The 22,537-nt window shown below is 31.4% G+C and overlaps 1 protein-coding gene across 20 annotated transcripts in view; it reads right to left on the bottom strand.

Moving 5' to 3' along the window:
• LOC115209943 (calcium-dependent secretion activator 1) overlaps positions 1 to 22,537 on the bottom strand; it is a 289,946-nt gene that overhangs the window by 15,702 nt on the left and 251,707 nt on the right. For all 20 annotated transcript variants that reach the window (XM_036500755.1, XM_036500758.1, XM_036500764.1 and 17 more), the window contains 2 exons: positions 4,925 to 5,080; positions 4,343 to 4,454 (listed from right to left, as the gene is read on the bottom strand). In XM_036500755.1, the coding sequence (XP_036356648.1) occupies positions 4,343 to 4,454; positions 4,925 to 5,080 (268 nt within the window). The remainder of the gene's footprint in view (positions 1 to 4,342; positions 4,455 to 4,924; positions 5,081 to 22,537) is intronic.

Raw genomic sequence — 22,537 nt, 5'->3', positions numbered from 1 at the left:
AGAAACAGATGGGAAAGACTTTAAAATAATAAGTCCATTTGAATGGATTGGCTAGTATGGTACCCTTACAATGACTCATGCATCTAAAAACAAAGGGGTCACAAAATAAGAGATACATAGAACAATTAAAGCATTAACACAGCATTTTATTGTGTAAACTGATTACAAAAACATAAAAAGTAAATATAACCACATAAAACCCAGCTTTGTTACAACCTAGAGATGATAAAAAAAAATGACATCAGTATGCCCAACAAGCCACTCATTTCAGTATCCACCCCTGGTCAATGGTTACCTTTAGAAGAATTAACTAAGTTGCAAACATTCATGCCAAATTTTGGGCAGAAGGACACCATGATCTTTTGACAATTCTCATTATGCATTTTTATACATTGTGCTATGGTTTGTCAGAGGATACAGGCAATGAAAAGTTTTTTCAGAAAAGGCCTATCAGCACAGATTACCCATGGGTAATGCCTCAGAAGAGTACCCTATCAGCTAGTACCTAATTCCATAACATCTTCTCTTCACTTCATGACTGGTGCCCTAGCAAGCATAAGATTGCAAGAAGCCCATCTGTGGCAGCAAACACCCAACCAGGTTACATACAGGGACTGAAGTAGTGATCAGTGACAACTTGTGACCCATGGTCTCTTCTCCCTACATCCACAACCAAAACAAACCCAAATTCAAACCAAGACCATTATAAAATTGTTAAGCAAATACAATATTGCAAACTGGAACCCACCACTCACCTCCTCCAAAAACATAAGCCACATGTCTTCCTCCTCACCATTCACTCTTTATCTTACAGCCCATCTCCCAATTTCTTCTCTTTGAGTTACACTCTATATTCAATCTTTGAAAAGTGGTCTTTGTACACATGGTAAAACCATTTCTTTCTGCTGGGCCCCTCTTTCTTAAATGATTATCAGCAACTTAAAATTAATTTGATATCTTTACTGCTCACTGAACTCGCCCAACTACTAACCACTCATAGATCAACTCTCATCTTGTATAAAGGTCAGCTACCTCACTCCACCTCTCAGTGATTTCAGTGTTCACAATTCTTTCTTGCTCTTGCACTAGTCCCACATAAATGTTATCTTTACTCTCTACAACAACTATGTTATCACTTACCAATTGTTGGTGTTTACTCACAGCTAAAATTGATGCAAAACAACCATTCAAAAAGCAAAAGATACTGTTGCATATGGCACAGTCTGAAAGCTCTCTCACTACTCCAAATTGTGATAAATCCTTCTATTTTTTTGCTAAAGGGATTTCCACTAACTTTTCAGAATCCTATAACTCACTATGACACAACTGAAGCAGCAAACACGAAAGCTAAGAAAGCTTTCATGTTTGCTGCTTGATTTTTATCCATTTTCATGTTTCACACACTAGATAAAAATTCACTACAACTTTCAGTATTCATTCCACCAGCCTCCCTACCATACAAAGACACATGCCACATCTGAAAACACTTCCAGCCACTCTAAACCAACAAAGATATCAGCTCTGAATATATTCAATTTTCTTCATCCTCAAATAGTATACTCTAGAGCTAGCTTCTATTCTTACCAACCTCTTTATATCATCTACAGGAATCTTTCTTGGGATAATGCTACAGTGTATCTCATCCCACAAAAGAGAAATCTCTCTCATTGCACCAACTATCACACTATTGCTGTCACTTCCAACATCTTAGGAGTGGTTCCTTGCCCTTGAGAAATTCAGCAAAAACAATTTTGTTGCACTGAATATCAGCAAGATTGTGCCCTGCACAAAAGACCTCTTTTTACTAAATTGCTTGCCTATGAATGTCATACAACTTAAATCTCTTAAATGGCGGAAGCTTCCTGCAAAATCATATCATTCCCAAGTGTGTTGACAAGGTACTCCCCATCATTTCTCATGTGTTCCAAGGAGGATTAAGTTTTTCACATTTCCTTCTCTACAGTAACAACCTATTTGCTCTCTTCTTTAACAAAACTTATTCCAATGCTGATAATACTACTTTTCCTTCCTCTTAAACCTTCCACACTCAGGTATCATTCATATGTATTCTGGATACCTCACATCAAACCTACTGCACTGACTCCAAGAATAGAGATACTGAAAACATTTCACAAAGAGAAATGAAAATTTTATATCTCTCAACAACACAAAAATACAATCAATGCACATATCAAAGAAACACACCTCCACTCCATTCTCTCTAGTCTTAAACAATACACAATCAAACCTTCAAAATATTACAAATGCTAGTATTCGCAATCACTGATGATCTTTCCTGACAATGTCATCTGCAACATAGTAAAATGAGTTAGGAAATACCTAGAGTCCTAAACAAGTGCTGACTCTCTAACAAGCTCAAATGAGACCTATAATAGAATATTGCTCCCATATCTGTAGTTACATATAAAAAAACAACCTAGATGAAATTCAAAACTAAGCTGATTGTCACTCATCAACACACATGCCTTGTCTACTGACTCTTCTGACAGCTACTATCATGGTCTCTACTCCCCAGAGCTACTTCCATACCACCTTCACCCAAGCCCACCCAGCTCTCCTCTTCTTGTCACTCTTTCTTGTTTTCCCATCTTCAAGTACTGCAATAGCCCCTTTCTCTAATCAGCCCTCATCATGTCCATGAATTCTCATGGAATTCCCTTTTTACCCATATTTTCACCACAAGCTAAACATTAACTAAAATAGTTTGATTAGTATCAGAGGAGGGTTTGGGAAGTACATAGCATAATCCTTAACTCCCAACCAAAAACCAGTAAAAGAAATAAATAGAATAAATAAGTAAATAAATAAAAGCAGTTCAAGACTATGGATTCTATAAAGCTTGAGTGAGACGCATGAGTTTATTGAGTATTTAAATTGCCTAGTCAGAATTTTAATAAAAGTCATACTTCATTCAAAAAGAATAATCCAAAATGTTATTGTGAAACCAATGAAATGATATTTCCAAAAGAACTACTCACTAGTGAAATTAGTATTCTAGTATATTTGAAGATTAGTACAATTATAAAACAGATTATTTCACAATTAAAAAAAAACCCTGAAAAAACTTTCATGTGATCAAGTAACTGGGAAAAACAATTACTGAGCTAGTACAAAGTTACTAATGAATATATTGCTATAGGATTAAATCACTTGGTAAAAAGAATATAAATTTGAAATATTTTCCACACAGCATATTATATGAGGTAAAAAATAATCAATTTCTTGACTTATGAAACAACAAACAAAAAACTCTAGAAGTTAGGACAAATGCATTGGTTCATGGTAGTAATGGTTAGTATTGAAGTAGCAACATGACCATTTGTTGTAACATTAACTCACCTCTGGTTATATGGTACAAAACTATCTGTTTTAAAGTGTTCAATTTAAATAAAGACTTTCCATTATTATTTTAAGCAAAATCCTTTTTCATAAGTTACTTCCAAATACTGGGTTTATAATGGAAAAAAGTTATTTTACTAAATTCTTCCAAATTCTATAGTATTCAAAAATATTACTGGAAAAATTATTATATCACATATATAGACAAATATAGGCTTTAGTGGGTAATAACAAGAAACACAGATAAGGTGTTCATACAAAAAGCATCATTACCATCACCATAAAAACATTTTACATTTTTGCTCAGAAATTTGTTTTTTTATATATTTTCTTTAGTCAGTTGTATACAGTTTCTTTCATGCCTTTATAGATTTAGGTCTGCTTTCTCTTAAATGGAATCATTGTTTCTATTACTAATACATCTAGCCTGTCTTGTTTCCTTTTATATTTTTGGCTTCAAATCTATTCAAGTTTTATTAAAAGATCACTTCATTTCATATTCTAATTTTTCTGAATTTACAACTTTCAGTATTCTGTCAACAAACTGTTGACTTGAACCAAAAGTAATTTTGTAGACAGTTTTTCAATAAGACCCCAGGCACTTTATTTAATTAAACCCCAACTTAACCTTTATATATATATATATATATATATATATATATATATATATATAATTTTAAAAAGAGGATATTCTCTTCTTTGAAATATTTAAAAACTTTTCCTTAAGTGCTAAAATGGATTTGATGTTTCAACAATTCACATAGTTGCCTAGCAAATATTCTGCAGTTAGCTAGCCATTCAAAAACTAACAGTTCTACAAATTTGAGTCAGGTAAGAAAAAGAATGTATTTTGTATATGAATACACTGAATTTTCAATAACAAAATTTAAAATTTAGCTAATGATTCAAATATTTAGAACCTAATCACCAAGCTAAGATAAAAAATAAAGCATTAGAAAGCCATTACTGACTTAATACATACCTTGTTTTTGCAATCAGTGATAACGTTAATCATGACACAGACCTCAGAGTGAACTATATAATCAGTTCCTTTACCACTCTTCTTTAACCAGGTCTCAAAAGCTTTTAAAGTGCTAAAAAGCAATCAAATTATTCAATGATTTAATATAAAATTTATTACATAAAATTACAAATTATATAAATATTAATTAGAAATTGAGCAATTAAAAACATTAATACTTAACACAATTGATTATTATTTTCTGAGTTTTGGATTAATAAATATCAAACAGACCCTGCTTTAGAGGTGTATTAATTTGAATACATAAATACAATTTAGTTCTTTACTTTTCATACTTTATTTTATACTTTAAGTATATATTTAGGTTGTCTCTAGATAACTAGAATATCCAGAAATCCAGCAGGGTATGTCTGGTACCAAGCTTGTCAGATAATTGGTCTAGTACTGTACTTATATTTTTGCTCATTTTTATATAAAGCCTCTTATATAGCAAAGTATAAAAATGCATCCTCTATTCCAAAGAGTAAGGTTAAATGGTATCAATACAACATACCAATTACTTGTTAAATGTACAATAATTACCGTTTGGCCGCAGCTTCAATCATATCGGCAGCCATAATTTTAAGTCTATTGTCTAGATGCTCCGCAAAAACTTCCTCAGGCCACCTTAAATCTCGAATAAACGATTGAAGGGCATCTAACTTCCATAACATGTCTTCTGATGTTGCACATCCATTGCTGAAAAAAAAGAAAAGATACAATCTTGATCAGTACGATTATATTAATGATATCAATGTGAAAGTATAATGATACAAATAAAAAAAAGTAAAGAAAATGATGTTGAAAGCATTTAAATAAATAACAATGTTATGTTTCACCAATTAAATTCTTGTTTTAGTTAGGTATTTTGTTTTCCTTTCCAGTAAATAATGATAATAAACTTAAAAGCTTTCGAAGAAAAATAATGTGTGGTAATGACAATAGGGACATTTTATTTTAAAACACAAACTACCCATTGAAGTTACTCATAGAAATTTTTTAAGTGTGACAAATTTTACAGTAGAATATATATTTTCCATTCAGTTACTAAAATTGCCACCTTTCCACATTTTTCTATGAGTGAATTCTAAAATTTTATGTAACTGTGATATTGATTTAAAAGTGATAAGGTGAAGTTTATTATTGTGTCTCTCTGGATGTTTGTTATTGTCTTCTAATAAGTATGTTTATCAATGTTTAAAAGCAAAAACATTTTTGACTGTATGCATAAAATTTAATGAAAGAAGAAAAAAAAATGTAGAGAAATGTAGAATAATCATTATTTCAAAACCTTTGCTAGTTAATTATATTATATGTGCTGATAGTATGAAAATTCCCCATGTATATATATATATGTTAAATATTTATATATATTTAACATATATAAGGAAACAAGAAACAACTAAAAAGAACAATTGAAGGAATCTTCAATTAAAGACAACTTTTCTAGAGATATTATTGGAATATTGGAAGAAAATTAGTAGAACATTCATGAAAAAATAAAGACAACTGGAATATGTAATAAAATGGTATGTTAAAAAGGTAAATGCTTAAAGTCTATTTAAGCTCATAAGACCATTATTTAGCTTCAGTTTCAATGCATGAAGTGAATGAAGATAAATCTTCCCAATGGATGGTACATGAATTTATTGTATTTTGATCCAGTATTTTTCCAATAGGTACTTTTCCAATGATGTAAGCATAGATACAACAAAATTTCCCAACTGGATTTGGATTCAAAACTCATGAATTGGTACCTTTATAGACTGAGCTATTTTATTTCTAAGATGTTTTAAAATAAAGCTAAAGATAAAATGAAGTAAATAAATTTTTACCATGAAACAATATCTAAATAACCAGCTCTGTACAGTAAAATGTGGTACAATATATCAAATAAAGTAAAGAGATTAATTTTTTGACGAACTATCAGTTAATATAGAAAACAAGAGAAATCAAAGGTTTACAACAATTCATATAGGTTAGAGAATATATGTTCTGAAATGAAACTTTTAACTGAATGAAAATAGCTTATAGTTACAACTGATGAAATAGAATAGAGTTTTGAGAAAAAGTCAAGAGTATCTGGAGAATACAATGAAACAAAGTTTTATGAGTATCTTTTCATACAAACAATGTAACACATTTTAATAATTATGATGCAAATTACATAAATTTCAATCAATTTATAAGTTAACTTAAAATATGTGCCCTGCTACTATGACACTGTGGTAATGGTTTAGCAAGTGTTGAAAATGAAGAATTTAGTGATGATTATATGATAGTTCTTTGAATGTAACTATTAATCTCATGATAACTAAAATAATCTTCAATGTGTTTAAGCAATATAAATTACTAGAATTGAAAAGACTCCTTTATAAAGCAAAGAATATACAGATGATACAGTAATTTATGATTTAAAAATAATGGAATATTTGTGAAAATAACATTCCTATAAAAACATGTAGTTGTAGTATTTATAAGTCAAATCTCAATAAAATTGAACAGGAAAAAGATGAGAGTAAGTAAAGAGAATGAGAAAAAGTAGAAAATCTAGAAATCAAATTGTTTAAAGCACAACATTGATTGTATTAAACTATGAAAAAGGAGAATTGGAAAATACTAATTGTTTACTTTTGTACATAAATATCAAGCATATTTCATGCATGATAAATGATTGATAAACATTAACTAGGGCAAAAGAGATGTTGCAAATGTTTAAATTAGTATTTTGGATAAGCATTTGTCATTATGTGTGTATTGTATGTAAATATGCATGAGTTTGGGTGATAATGGTGAACAAGGAAGATTAGGTATATGTAACTTGAAAGTAATCTGTATAAAATATATAAATGGTTAGTAGAATGTAATGAAGTGATGTCTTGAAAACTGATAGAGCAGAAACAAGAAAATAAAGGAGAATATAATAAAAATGTAGTTTGAGTTGATCAAGAAGAAAAACAAAAAATTTGAATGCATCCCTTCAGTTAAAATTTCTATAACAAAAACTAAGAAAAATAGTTTAATATTTAATATAGTTATTTTATGTTGCTGGTTGTAATGGCACTTCATTTTGCTTCGCACAGGATTTTGCTGGTTAGTGCAGCAATTTAATTCTGAAAAGCCATTTTTCATTAATCATTAATGAAAAGATTATGATTTCCAGACGATGAATTTGTACAAGACAAATATGTTTAAATTTAAACATTAAAGTGTTTCAGTAAATCTATGGCTAGATCAATTTAAACTTTTCTTAATTTTTTTTACATTGTTATTGTAAAATTATGAGGAAAATAAAAAGCAATTTAATTTTATAGCAGTTATTTTTAATGATTGAATTTTATATCAAGATTTCTAATATAATTTTAAATCAAAAAATCGAAGTCACACAGATTATTTTTTAAAAACTTTATAGTCATTTAAAGTTCTAAATATTCTACTAAGACACTAAAAATAGTATTTAAAATATCAAATGCAATATCTAACTATTTCCTTTAAATTTACATCAAGATGAGAAAAATATGAAGCTAGGCTTATAAATTAATGTATGTCCATAAATATGTTAACCCAGAAAATGTAGAACTTTAAGGAACTATTATGAATATTGTAAATTTTGGTGTGATATACTGAAAACAACAAAGCAAGCCTTAAATCTCATACCATAAACATGCACTTACTGAAATAGAAGAGTATATTATTGTTTGAAAAATACTTGAATTCCCTTCTAATTACTACTTAAAACATGTTAGGAACACAAGTTGCTTTTATTTATGAGTTAGTCTGAAGAGGAGAGCTTGTATCCTTAACCTTTTTCAGGTCTCCAAAACTGGTGTGACTGAAGTTATTAATATTCTGCTTGAGAATCTGTAGGTTAATGTCTGAAGGAAAAGTGGGGTGGTGAGAGTATTCCAGAGTGGTATAATTTTTGGTAAGTAAAAACGAGCACGAATGGGAGGAGAGACAGTGGTCTGGTGGATGGGGGTGCCGAAGAGTGTGCAGCTAGCTAGTTCAGAATAGGGCAAAAATTATTATAGTAGTGATGGAAGAGATCTAGAGATGAAACATTTTAGCAAGTGAATCTTTGACAATCAGTCAAACAGCCTTCTTGTGTATGTGCGTGTGAGTGTGTGTGTGTATGTGTGTGTGTGTGTATGAGTGTGTATGTATGTGTGTGTGAGGGGGAGGCAGCGGCACCATTCTACATATATATATATATATGAGTAATACGTGTATATCATAGTTTTAAAAGATATGCACCAAACCCTTACATGTCATAAGAGGTAACTAAAAGGACTGGCAAGTAGAAAGGCATCTGGCCAAAAAACACTGCCTCACATAAGCTGCCCAATCTATGTCAGCATGAAAAAATGCAAGTAAAATGCTGTTGAAGATGTTGATAACTCAATTGTCATTTCACTTGAACTTTCTGGAGTGTTAGCAACTGATCATGGTTTAAGTATTTTCAGAACTTTAAACAGGAATTGAAGTCTTTATGATGCAGTTTTGGCAGAATTATGTATGTGTAACTGCTATGCAACATAATCAGAGATTGTGAGACATATAACATTTATATTGTCTTTGGAAGTTTTAGTCATATGTCATTCACACATAGAGACAATGAAGTTAATGCCTATTATTTTCTTCATTGTACAGTGACTGTTATTTAAGCTGTTGAAACAGACTAGGTTATGATGGCTTGATTAAAAGGTGATTTCAAGCGTGATGCCAACATGCAGAAGATTAAGGAAGAGTGGACGATGGTATCATTTGTACAGAAATGTGTTGACAGCAAGTCCTTAATGACAGAAGGAAGATAACCAAATTTTTGGGTACAACAGAGAGGATAAAATAGGGGGGTCAGATAGGCCTGCAGTAGCACAAGTTATAATGGTTAAGTCTGACAAGAAACATTTAATCCAAGAAATGCAATAGATATAGACAGCAACTTAGGGATAGGGTACTTAGCTAGGAGTTTCTCATGTCAGATACAGTCAAATATTTTACAGATGACAAGTGCTACAAAATTGTTAAGTTATATTCAAGAGGAAGTCCTTAGTAAATCTGGCTCTAAAGAAACTATAGTCACTGAGAAGAGAGGGAAAGAGCTGATGAAGGGGTGTGTTAACAACAGCTTCATTCACTTTTGAGACATTGGGTGTAAGAGCAATTGGTTGCCAACAGCAGGATACAGTGGTACTCATTTGAAGACTTTGGCATGGTATAGTGTCTTATTTGGTTTTGTGAAGGATGGAAGGAACATGTTTAGGAGGAAGGTTTCTGTCAATCACTTTTTCTCAGAGGGAGTGGAAATAAAACATACAAGCTGCCATGGGCACTTGATATAGAACTAGTTGGATTCTGACCAGTTAGTTGACTTGAAGTATCAGAAGCATGAGTGGTGTGCTGTAAGAGGTTACCTTGATTAGGCAGTGATAGGATGATCCAAAGAGTTCAGAGACAGTGATGTTTTGGCAAAGATTATGTTTAAAGGTGAGAAACAAATCAAAGGTATCATTCTGACAGGGACGTGAATAGATAGTTAAGATGCTTACAGAGGCAGGCAGTTGAAAGAACAGATGATTAGGTAGTGTAAAGGAGTGCAAGAAACAGAAGTTATGCATGCCACTGAAGTCTCTGAAATGACTTTAGTTAGTGATGAAGTGAGATAGTTGTCTTCAGTACAAGATGTGAAATGGTCAAGTAGTTGATAGTGATTGAAAATGTTTGGGAAAAGATAGCCATGAATTAAGGAAACAAGGGAAAAAAGACTGGAAATCACTGTTGCTGTGATTCAACAAGAGAAGTGAGGGTAGGGAGAATGAATTCTACCTATGCAGTGACATCTGCTTTTGGATCAAAGTTGAAGTATAGATTGTAATCTGGACAGAAATTAGTATCATGGATAAATGTGCTTTATGTCATAGTGGTTGCTATGTGGTCCAGTATATTTCTTAATTTATTTACTGAATTTCCTACAATTCTATAAAATGGTACAAATAATTTCACAAAAAATACTTTCTTAAAATATAACATAACAAAAAAATTTATTGAAGATAATAACTTTTTCAGTGTTGAATGATGTAATGATGTTAAAGAGCTATAATTTAGAATCCACGCATACTCATGTTTGAATTGTTACTGCATATAAATTATCAAAGAATGATTGAATATTACCTAGAACATGGGGATAAGTGACTTCTGTAACATTTCAAAATACTGAAATCCAAAATTATTTATACAACTTAATTTCTCTTTATGCGAAATTAGATGTTCCCCCAAAAATGAATATATTCAAAAATGAATATATTAAAAATTAAAAATCAAATGCAAGGGAAAAATTTTCACAATCTTTTAACACTATTTGATTGAACTCTTGGACTAAAAAAAAAATACAATAGCCACCTAGTATATGAAGTAGAAGACTAATATTTTGTGTGTAAGAAAAATTATGTAAAGAAAAGGCTTTGAAGTCTTTATTGGCTTGTAAGTCGATTAAAAAGAATATGTAAAGAGCATTCAGAAAAATGTTGAATTAAATGAGAAGTACAACATATTGTCTTTGTGCTCAATCTTTAATGTTAAGACAATGATGCTGGCATTGTTTTAGAAGATCAAATAACTAATGAAATATAATATATAAATCATTTTATAAATTCCTTCTTTCCCTCTTTGTCTCTAAATTTTACTTCAAGCGATATTTATGAAAATATTACAACTTGAAAGAAAATTTATTCCTAATACCTTTATATTCTGAAGCATTTGATATAAAGAACAAAATAAAAAAAAAATGAAATTAGAAAATATAGTGTTAAATTTTAAAATGTATGAATATATACATCACATGCACTTAGTCATGCATAATTAGCAAGCTAAATATATATATCTAACATGCATAAATTTCATCATAAAAAGATGACAAAAAGCAGTGAACTGGAGCTAACTACATTTAAAAATAGATATAAGCAAAATGAGCAAAGTAGTAAGCCCTTCTGATACCTATAGAGGTGTCATATTGTTTAAATTAGACTGAGATTTGTTTTGTATTTACACCGTATTAACAAATCATATACTTTAGCTTACGATAAACTGAATAACAAATGAAGTGCATTAAGAATTAATTCAATTTACTTTTATCTTAAATTTTAAACTTTAAGGAAGAAGACATTATAAAATTGTGAAAAACATTTTTCCTTCTTTTTCTTAAAAAACTTAACGAATAAAACTAAGATTTTATTAGTAAATTTAAATGGAGAGGAGGAAAACATATTGGTTTTAGAGTGTTATCCAAATGTTGCACATGATATATATTATTCAATAGACAACATAATGTAGTGGTGCATGTGTACTCAACTTTTGAATGCAATGATATTTATCTGAAAAATTTTATTAAAAATTTAGTTTTAAAAACAAAAGTTTGGCAGCTTTATTTTACATGCAATTTATATTTATAATCTTATTTAGCTAGCGTCAGTGATCTTTTGTGTTTTCATGATTAGGCTGCTGCTTCAATTCTACTAGTATATATATATATATATAATATATATATATATATATATAAACTTTTAGTAATGAATACACCAAACGGGCCGAGAGCAAATTTAATGGGACACTATAGGGATCTTATTTAAAAGACAAAAACATTTCCGGATGTCGGTTGCATTCACAGTTCCACTATTATGTATAACAAATATAAAACACATACACTCTTAAACTCAGTAGAAATTGTCTGAAGGATAACAACAACTTCTCCATTCCTTTAGAATAAAAATAGTCAGTATGTACTTCAACAGAAATCCATTGTATTTCATTGTGTACTTGGACACAATATATACCTCAGTTCACATAACTATCAGTAAATAGTACCATATCAACTGGAAATGTTAGTAAAGGTAAATTGGTGTCCTATCCAAGAGTAGATTTACTTTTTTTTTCTGCTAAAGACCAAGTACCAGCACTTAAGAGAAATATTATAAAACTCTAACTTTCAGTGGAAGCCAGTAAAGCTTCAAGCCAATCTAGATATTGACAGTATGTAGTATAATCTAGACATTTATAGTATGCAAAGAGGGACTGAATTAACAAAATTATTATCTTTTTTCATAATTTGTATTTTTATAATTACTATAAAAATATGAATAATAAGAGAGTATTGTAGTTCGCTTGAAGCATTGTGCATTGTTTGTAAAGAATAAAATGTTTTGAATGGTACAGCAATGCACTATAATACAAACAATGGGCTATATACCTGTTGTAATTTAACCATTCATAATCTGATAATATCTCAGAATAAAATTCCTTCCTCAGATATCCCTAGGAATTGATGGAGTCAAAACTGATTATAGCAGCGAGCCCATCAATTGCTAGGGATATCTGAGGAAGGAATTTTATTCTGAAATATTATCAGACTATGGGTGGTTAAATTACAACAGATATATAGCCCACTGTTTGCATTATAGTGCATTGTTGTACCATTTGGAACACTTTATTCTTTATGAATAATAATTATTTTGTATTCTTAGTAAAATTAAAAGTACCACATTTAGTTTTCTTAGACTTCTATACTACAGACTGGTAGGTGACTAAAAAAGATATTATCGTTACTACTACCTATGCACTTGAGCATTAATTCTATTAGATAGTAAAAGGGATCTAAACTTTAATAAAATTTTACATTTTGGCACATAAAACAGTCAGACCTAAAATGATACAAACATGTCTTAAGTTTATGTATAAGAAAGTGGGCCTATATGTGTGTGTTTGTATCTGTGTTTGAGAGAGAGGGATAAAGAAATGAAGTAAGAGAAAGACAGAAACTGATATTTACATAAATGAATGAATTAATTTATAACAATTTTTAAAATCTCCAAACTCAGATCTTTTATCATATTCGAAGAAACAATATATATAAAGTATATTCATAAATAGTTATAATTTTCAGAATAGCATATTATAATGATTATTGCTATTTTACTGGTTTCACTTGTTGGAGTGTGGTTATGCTGGGGCACCACATTTAAGGGATTAAGTTGATGGTGCACATGGTGGAGACATAAACAGACCCCTTCCCGCTTAAAAAAATTTTTTTATGGAATTCCATGTTTTCGGCTATGGCGATTCTGATTCTGAAAAAAAATTTCCAAAAATCGCAACTTCAAAATTTCAATCCCCACAAATACCCCCATTTCTTCACTTTTCACTTTTTATGGAAATTTTTTTGTGAAATATGTAGAAAAATATGGAGATTATGATTCTGAAAAAAATTTTTTAAGTTGTGATTTTTGAAAATTTTTTTTCAGAATTGGAATCTCCAAAGTGATTCTGTAAAAAAAAAAAAAATTCTAAAGGTGGGGAGGGGTCCATTTACATCTCCGCCATGTGCAATATTCAATATAAACAGTTATTCACAGTTTCCTTCTATTATATTCTACCCACAAGATATTGGTCAACTTGAGGCCATAACAGAAGACACTTGCTCAAAGCGTTGTGAAGTAGAATTGAATCTGAAACTATGTGGTGGCAAAATTAGTTTCTTAACCATACAGCCACATCTGAGCCTTTGCAGGGAAATGTTTAGATTTTTGGATGTGGTGAATATTTTATTTACATTCCATTAGATTTACTTTTGTTAATAGATGCTTTTTTGGTAAAAGTTACAAGTTCGACTAGACATTTGTACACTTATCATAAAAAAATTACAATTCTGTTTATTGCAGTTTTTCATGATATAAAAATATCTCTTGTGATAAAAGGCAAATTTTCTCTGCCTGTTCCCATGTTTCTTTTTAATACAATTCTACAATATAGAATTTCTTCAATTGGAATTTACCTATGATTTTTCCAAGTAGATTCGATTGGGTCATGGCATGTAAAGTTTTTTCAATTTGACCCCCAATTACGCAAAAATTCAAGAAAACTCAATATTTTACGATTTCCCTCTTCCATTTCAAGTGCTTCACTCCTTCCATTACCACTACACTTTCTCCTCCTTTCTCTTTGCAAGTGTGCAACAATTAAAGTGAAAGTATTTATATAACAGGGATGAGCCATTAATACTGGTCATCCTTTTTGCTAGAGGAAGATCCGCTATGGTCTTATATGCTACACCACTGGTTTTCAATTCATATTAATCAAATTAATATTCAATTTTTCACCCTTATTATGTGTGTGTGTGTATTAGCAATTCGTATAAAATTGCATCAATGACTTGAACTTGAATAAGTGGTTTCACATAAATGGGGATAAATTAAAAAGGTTTGTTATTATTATTACTGTTTGACTATAGTAATCACGTTTGTTGGATTCTCGTCAGGGAAACGTTGTTGTGTTGCATTTGTTAAATAATTGTAAACAATAACCCTCCCTCTTTTGGAGAAGGAGCTTTCGTTATTGTTTCAAAATTGAATTGTGTCCTTGTTTGGGGAAATTGACAATATTTTCACCATCTTTACGGAAGCATTTTTGTTAAAATGCCTTCGATAGAAGAAACTCCAAAAATGAATTTTGCTGCAGCCGTACACTTCCATACAAGAAGGAGGACAAGATCCAATTGATCGAAATTGCAAGAGATGGGCCTACAATTCCAGTCTGTTATATATTTTGAGTATTGTTACCCATACACACACACACACACTCATACATAGGTGTGGCTGTGTGGTAACAAACTACGTTCGAAGATACCGTACTTGATATGGGCGGTAGTGCCTTGCCGGTCTATGGCCTACCTTCAACAAACCGGGAAGGCACAAACACTCTGTCTTCACATTAGCTGCGTGAGACATGTTTTAATGTTGACGAGCTTGCCGAGTACATAGCCAACAATGAGCCAAAGCTCCTTCCAGAACAGAAGTTTGCTTATAACTCCGTTGTTAATTCAATCCAGGCCAAAGCTGGGGGGATTTTTTTCCTGGACGCTCCTGGGGGCACTGGGAAAACTTTTGTCAACAAATTAATATTGGCTGAGATTAGGCGAATGCAAGGCATTGCCCTAGCTGTGCCATCATCTGGAATTGCGGCTACTTTGTTGCCAGGTGGCAGGACAGCTCACTCCACTTTCAAGCTTCCGCTTGACTTAGCGAAGACTGAGACACCAACTTGCAACATCAGTAACAGCTCCGATCAGGCAGAAGTCTTCAGATGATGCAAGCTTATTGTTTGGGATGAATGCACGATGGCCCACAGAGGTGCTCTTGAGGCACTAGATAGATCTCTCAGAGACATCAAACACTCTTCAGCTCCCATGTCAGGCATAACACTTCTTCTTTCAGGGGGCTTCTGACAAACACTTCCTGTTATTCCCAAAGGGACTAGAGCTGATGCAGTAAGTGCGTGTCTTAAGTCATCCACATTGTGGCCACTGGTGAATACTCTCAAACTTCACACCAATATGCGTGCTCATATGCGACGTAATATCACATCAGCAGCATTTTCTCACACCCTCCTTGCACTTGGCAAAGGCAAAATACCAGGGGATGAAAATGGTAATATTGCCATCGATTCCATTTGTACCATTGTTAAAACGCCTTCTGATCTCAGAGATGCAGTGTTCCCAGATCTACAAGCTAATTATCAGAATATGGATTGGATTGGCCAAAGGGCTATTCTGGCCCCGAGGAATAAAACTGTTCACCATATTAATGATGAAATGCTAAAACTCATTCCTGGGGATGTCTATCGATACAACTCCTGACCCAGAGGACGTCATCAACTATCCAATAGGGGTACTCAATTCCTTTCAGCCCCCCGGACTACCACCACACATTCTCAAACTTAAAGTTGGTGCCCCTATAATGCTCATTAGAAATTTGGTTCCCCCAAAACAATGCAATGGCACACATTTGATCGTTAAGTCCTTATCTCCCACCGTAAACTTATATCAATATTTGCCCGAATAATCATCATAATTCAGTGCAATCATTAACAGTACTTTCAAGCAAATCAGCCCCGAGCATCGCCGGGCAATTCTGCTAGTTATCTATAAATAAGCTCCAACCTTTATTCTCCACTTTATAAATGGGACTGTTGTACTGAAATGAATTGTATTGTAAACTGAATCTAAGCATTATTTTATAATCAAGTTTCATTCTGTTGGGAAAGTCTTGAAATAAATTTTCTTATATATTAGTAATAGTAGATTCCTTGAATGGTAAACACCTTGAGAAATTCGTTTAATTTAGTTCATTTGAAAGCACACTTAACTAGTTTATAGTATTAATTGAGGAAGAGGTGTGTTTGTTTTAACCTCTGCTCACTTCAGCAACTGGTAAAACTAAACTTAAAAAATTATGTTAAAATTAGATGTTTGTAAACACTGGATTTGTGAATTTCTAAAAACTTCGCAGATGATACAAAATTTGACCAATAATAGATAATTTGTTAAAGCCGTAATTAAAATTGAAATACAAAACAGAAAGTTGTTCACCCCATTTTTTAAACGAATTTAGCATGAATAAAAAGATATTAAACATTTAACTTTTGCTTCAAATAGTCAACAAAAATAAAAATATAAATACAAACCAATCAACATAAAATAATTATATACTGTACACAACTTAAAAACTAAAGCTAAAATAGTTTATTTTGAATACTTACAGAACAAAAAATATTAAAAAATAAAATCTCAACAGAACTAATTTAAATTATGAAAATTAATATTTTAAGATTTATTAAAGGACTAAGTAATGATAATTTTATGTATAATATGGTAACATTTGATATGCTATTCACACTAATTCTATACAAAAACAACTACACAAAAATACATAATTTGAAAAAAAAATTTTTTAATCTCTAAAAAAGTAACTATCTAAACACTTAAACACATACTTAGTGCAATGTGGTTTCATTTCTTAAATAGATCAATGACAAGTGATGATAGTTTAAACTGCCATTTAAAGAATATTAGGAAATTTCAAAAATAATAATGATAATAATTCTAATTTTTAAAAATCTACTGTAAAAACCCATATAATTTATGCACTTTTTTCCGCAAAAACAAAAATAAACTTTTGTGGGTGTGTAAACTACATGAGTAGATCATTTCCAGAATTTTCTTAGAATTTTTGTTTTGTTGAAAAATGGCATACAAATGTAAACAATCGTACTGGAAGTTGACTCATTTAATATCAGAATATGTTTTTACAGAAAAAATATTATGAAATTGACTTTCATTTATGCTGGATAGTATAATGCTTACATTTTCTGTATAAATTTACTAAAACCATTAAATGGTCAAATACTTTTTGAAATTTGACATTCATGCTGGTAATTATGATCTGGGCCATATTTTATATTGCTTGGAGTTTCTACCTATTGCAATAGAGCCCAGCAATGTCCTTAAACAATCAGTTTTTCTCTGCTTAACAAGTCTAGCTTGTGTTTGCCTCCAGGAAGCTATTGCTTGCTTTCTCCATGCTTGGACAATGAAATTCATCACTGCCAGCATCGCCACTACCAGCTCTTACTGCATCTAATGCCAATGACAACATCATAATTCATCCTTGCACATGTAAACTCACTAAGTGAATATGACTTAGCATTCCTACAGAAACCTTCATTTACCTTATATGATGTTTAATGTTGTTTCACATTCATGTTGAATTATATAAGAAGACTTGTAATGTATGTATAACTAGTTCTTTCGGTATAGTAGATTTTTGCTATTCTTGTTTATGTCTCCTCACAGATGTGTATATTCCAACAAATTGCTTCTTAAATTTTGCACCTCTCTTGTTCAATAAACACTGAATTAAACTTGCAAAGCTGTTTATTTTCTCTTTTCGATTTTTAATATTCATTTTAGTGGGTTACCAAACTATCAGTTTGGTCTCCCAGCTAAAATGGTAATGACAAATTTTAAAGTTTGCTTGACACTTTGTAAGTGTGAAAGGGATTAAAATTTCAATACTCCGTATAAAGGGTTCTGACAGCAATAGGCAGAAAATCAGAGCTTGAGACAAGAAGACACTTATGACCAATCAGAATTCTGTTTACATAATCAGTTTGATCAGTCATCTTCCTCTGTTGGTTGAGTAAAGTGTCATCAAAGCTGGTGTTTATTGGTAATTAAACTTATTTTGCAACACTTGTGTGTATTTATCAGCTTTGTTTTTGTTGATACGAATTATCAACAACTTTTCCAGTGATTGTGATTTGAGAAGACATACAGATGCTAAAGATCAGACATAATCTCTTGTGGGCAAGAAATGCAAAATAAAGTTTATTATAAACAACACAGACACTTCGTAATTTAATAGCTTTCAATGGGATACTTGTTAAACAGAAATTATTTTTATTTAGTGAAAATTTAATAAAATCTAATCATAAGTAAGTGAAATTATGCTAAATACAATTAAATTGAAAACATTTTCCCCCTGGCACTTCTGAAAACTTTTGGGCGCAAATTTTACATGAGTAGAAGCTTTTTTTTAACAATTTTTATCCTGAAAATCACCTGCATAAATTACACAGGTGTGCAAATTACATGGGTTTTTATGGTATATATTTTAGCTCACATATAGGAACTTTTACACAATATTAGTGTGAAAAGAATATGGATTGTTATCCACTTGTATAGTGATCATGAAATATGCATAACAACTGAAACTTTCAAAGTAATAGCAATAGTAACAAAAGATAGTAAACAAAAATAGACTATAGAAAATATAACCAAGAAAGAATATAAATATATAATTCATATAAACAATCAGGCTTTGTTGGTGTCTTTCTTCAAATACTTTGAAAAATTACAAAATATATTCCTACAATCTGATCTGCTGGAAAAAAAAAATCAAAATATAAGTATTGAACTGCAAAAGTTTAAACTATATTGTAATAATATTAATCTTGTCTAGTTATCTTTACATATCAGTCAAGGAGAGATGATGAAAAGGTTAAGGATAAAGCTTCTTCCCTCTAAACTAAAGGACTACATACCTTTATTTGTTGATTTTAGATAGCTTATCTTACAGGTTCTTTTACAATAGTAAATATAATCTAGTCTGCTCAACACTATAACCCACTGATTATCTCTTGGGGCATGCCACTTAAGTAGATGGAAGATGGACTATGAGTTTATGCAATGTTTTTATAAATTTTCTTCTTTTTTAGACAGATTTAACTAAATATATTATAATGTCAGTCGTGGTTTAGAGACTTACTTGCCTACTAAACTCAGTAATAGTTTTACCTCAATTTATCTTAGGTAACCTTTGGTCATCATTAATTATGACAAGTTGCATAACTAAGACCAAGTTAATTCCTAAGCTTTTTGTATTTTACAAACGTGGATACCAACAAAGAAGTAGGAGTTTACAGTAGCTAATTTGATATTAATACGTTAGTGTCTAAAGTTTATATTTTCCAATAATATCTTCGAAAATAATGATACTACAATCCACAAATAAGAACAACTTATTTCTTATAATAATGACAATAATAGTTTTGAGAAAAAAAGTAATTAGCATCATTATTTTAGGCATTGAATGCAGTGTCCTATTTTCCATTTTCAGACTTCTTCTAAAAGCAAAGATTCATGAATACAATATATTAAAAATATGATTTTGTACTATATCTAAAAATTGTACACATCCACACTAAAAATTCCAGCTAGTTAATGTTAATTATGATTACTTACTCTTACATAATATATACGTTAGCAGAAAACTCTACATATAAAACAGGGACTTTTAGAGTTCTTTATTTCCATTTTATAAAATAATGATTTCTTACATGATGTCAAAATTTTGAGGAGTGAAAAAAAGACATCTTAATTTTCTGATTTATCTCCTGAGGATTATTGCTAAGTATACATGAAATAAAAAGTTTTCAAATGGAAATCATAACTTGTTCACAGATTTGGTTTATCAGAATCTGTTATTCAAAAGCATTCACCATTCTATTTTTCAAAACAAAAGAAGCTGAAAGCATCCAACTTTTATTTATTCATTTTTATGTTTTTGTAACAGTTAAGCAATGAAAGGTGAAAGAAATTGTTTTGTAATTTTAAAATGAAGGAAAAAATATGTTATTGAATTAGAATATTCCTATCAATGCATTTGATACAGTTTATCATTTATGTATAAAACAACTTTTGATTTTTACCCCCAAGAAATATTCAAAGTAAAAATAAACACCATCTAATTTTACTTATATACTGTAAATAAGTAACAAAAAAGTATGGTCAATACGGTGCATTCAAAAATATTTAAGAAAATATAATTAACAAAAGGGATATATTAATAATATTTCAATAAATTTTGATGATTAAACATATTCTGATTATTCATATCTTTGGATATCCTTTTAAATATAAATATCAAGGCTATATAATCAGCGAAGAAAGTTTTAAGTTATGCAAAAAGATAATATTGAAGAAGCAAAAACAGATGGAGTAGAAAGTATAACAGAAAAAAAAAATATATATACATATATATATGAACTATTAGAATGCATAAAAGAAAAAAGTATGTAAATAGAAAACAGATTCACTCTGAATAGGAGTGCAGTAAAGACAATGACAAGTCATCAAAATGAAAAGATGAGGGATCTTAGACAATTCTGTGAGTTATGTATTTAATAAGTATATAACAACTCTCTCATACATATCCACACTTATACATGCACACCTGTACATACACTAATATACCCTCCCCCACATATATATTGATATAAAAGTACTAAACTAATTTACTTTTTTAAAAACAGATTTTTCTTATAAATCAGATTCCAGCTCTTTCTTATCAGTAATTAACATGTAGTTATAAACATTTAAAAATATTTTTTTCTAATGTTTTGTTAAGTATTCAAACTTAAAGGATTAATAACTTACATACAGTTAACTGTGTCAAATAAAATTCAAAATAAATTTAGATCTAAGTAAAAATATTTACTGTTTGCTATTACTATTACTTATAAGGTGGTGAACTGGCAGAATTGTTAGCATGCCAGGCAAAATGCTTAGTGGCATTTGGCCCATCTTTACATTTTGAGTTCAAATTCCGCCAAGGTCATCTTTGTCTTTTATAATAATAATGAAATTATTGTATACAGTGCTCAATCTTCTTAGGGTCAACAAAATAAGTACCAGTTGAAAACTGGCGTTGATGTAATTGACGTACCCCTCCTCTAAAATTGCTGGCCTTGTGCCAAAATTTGAAATCAATATAACTTTTACATGCATATGATTTAATGGTATATTTTGTGCCTTTAATATATTAAAAATGAGTGTGAGTGTGTGTGTGACTGTTTGTGTGTGTGTGTGTGTACATATATCATTATCATCAACATAATTTCTGTGGTGTTATGAGCCAGGCTGATGTTTTGGGAGATGTTATGGTCAATGAAGCTGGTGTAGTGTTCAGTGATGTGGGGGCGCTATGCTCTGTGAGTTCGCGACGGGAGAGTGGTGAGAGCTGCGAAGAAAAATATACTGCACACACCATCACAAACAAAGATTTTCAAACTGTGTTCGATGGCCGGCAGTGGACAGTGGCATGGCACTGGAAGGGAGATCCTCTGACATTTGCAGAATGCAGTAGGCTGCTATCAGCATACCCTGAAAGGGGATGCCAGAAGTAAGTTTGAGGGAGACTGTGGAAATATCAGCTTGTAAGGTATAAGGGACAGACATACTGCCTGACCAGGTTGTTACTCGGGCTGAATTCAGCACAGAAGATTATGGACACAATTCTCAAGACCATCGTGGGAAAGGCCGACAACGTGAAAAGAGCCATCAATTCCTATAATGGTGACCTCCTGGTGGAAGAGAGCATAGTGTTGGCAAAGCAGTCATAAGCCGCCTGAAGAGTTTTGGGCTAACTGCCAAACCACCTGAGGCAATGGAGGGAGGAGCTGCTCTGGGACTCAAGCTACAGAGAGACAAGGCTGGCATGTTGGTGTTTCGGAGAGGGAATGAGATCCCAGAACTAGGCTCAAAGACAGGCAGACGGGAACCCAGGCCTGGAGTGATTTGCTATTGATGCAGACAGATAGGCCACATCACTAGTGAATGCATGCAGGGAAACAGTCCAAGGAAGACTACTGCACTGGTAGTTGTCCCATCAAAGGAATAGAGGCGCGTTTACAGTTGTTGCTAGTAGGAGAAGTCGTGGTGAATGGAAAGGTGTCACAAGCCCTCATGGACACGAGCTGCTCAACAACCCT

The sequence above is a fragment of the Octopus sinensis genome, linkage group LG1 (genome assembly GCF_006345805.1).
Source record: "Octopus sinensis linkage group LG1, ASM634580v1, whole genome shotgun sequence".
NCBI lineage: Eukaryota > Metazoa > Mollusca > Cephalopoda > Octopoda > Octopodidae > Octopus > Octopus sinensis.
This window is presented reverse-complemented; position numbering and strand designations above follow the sequence as displayed.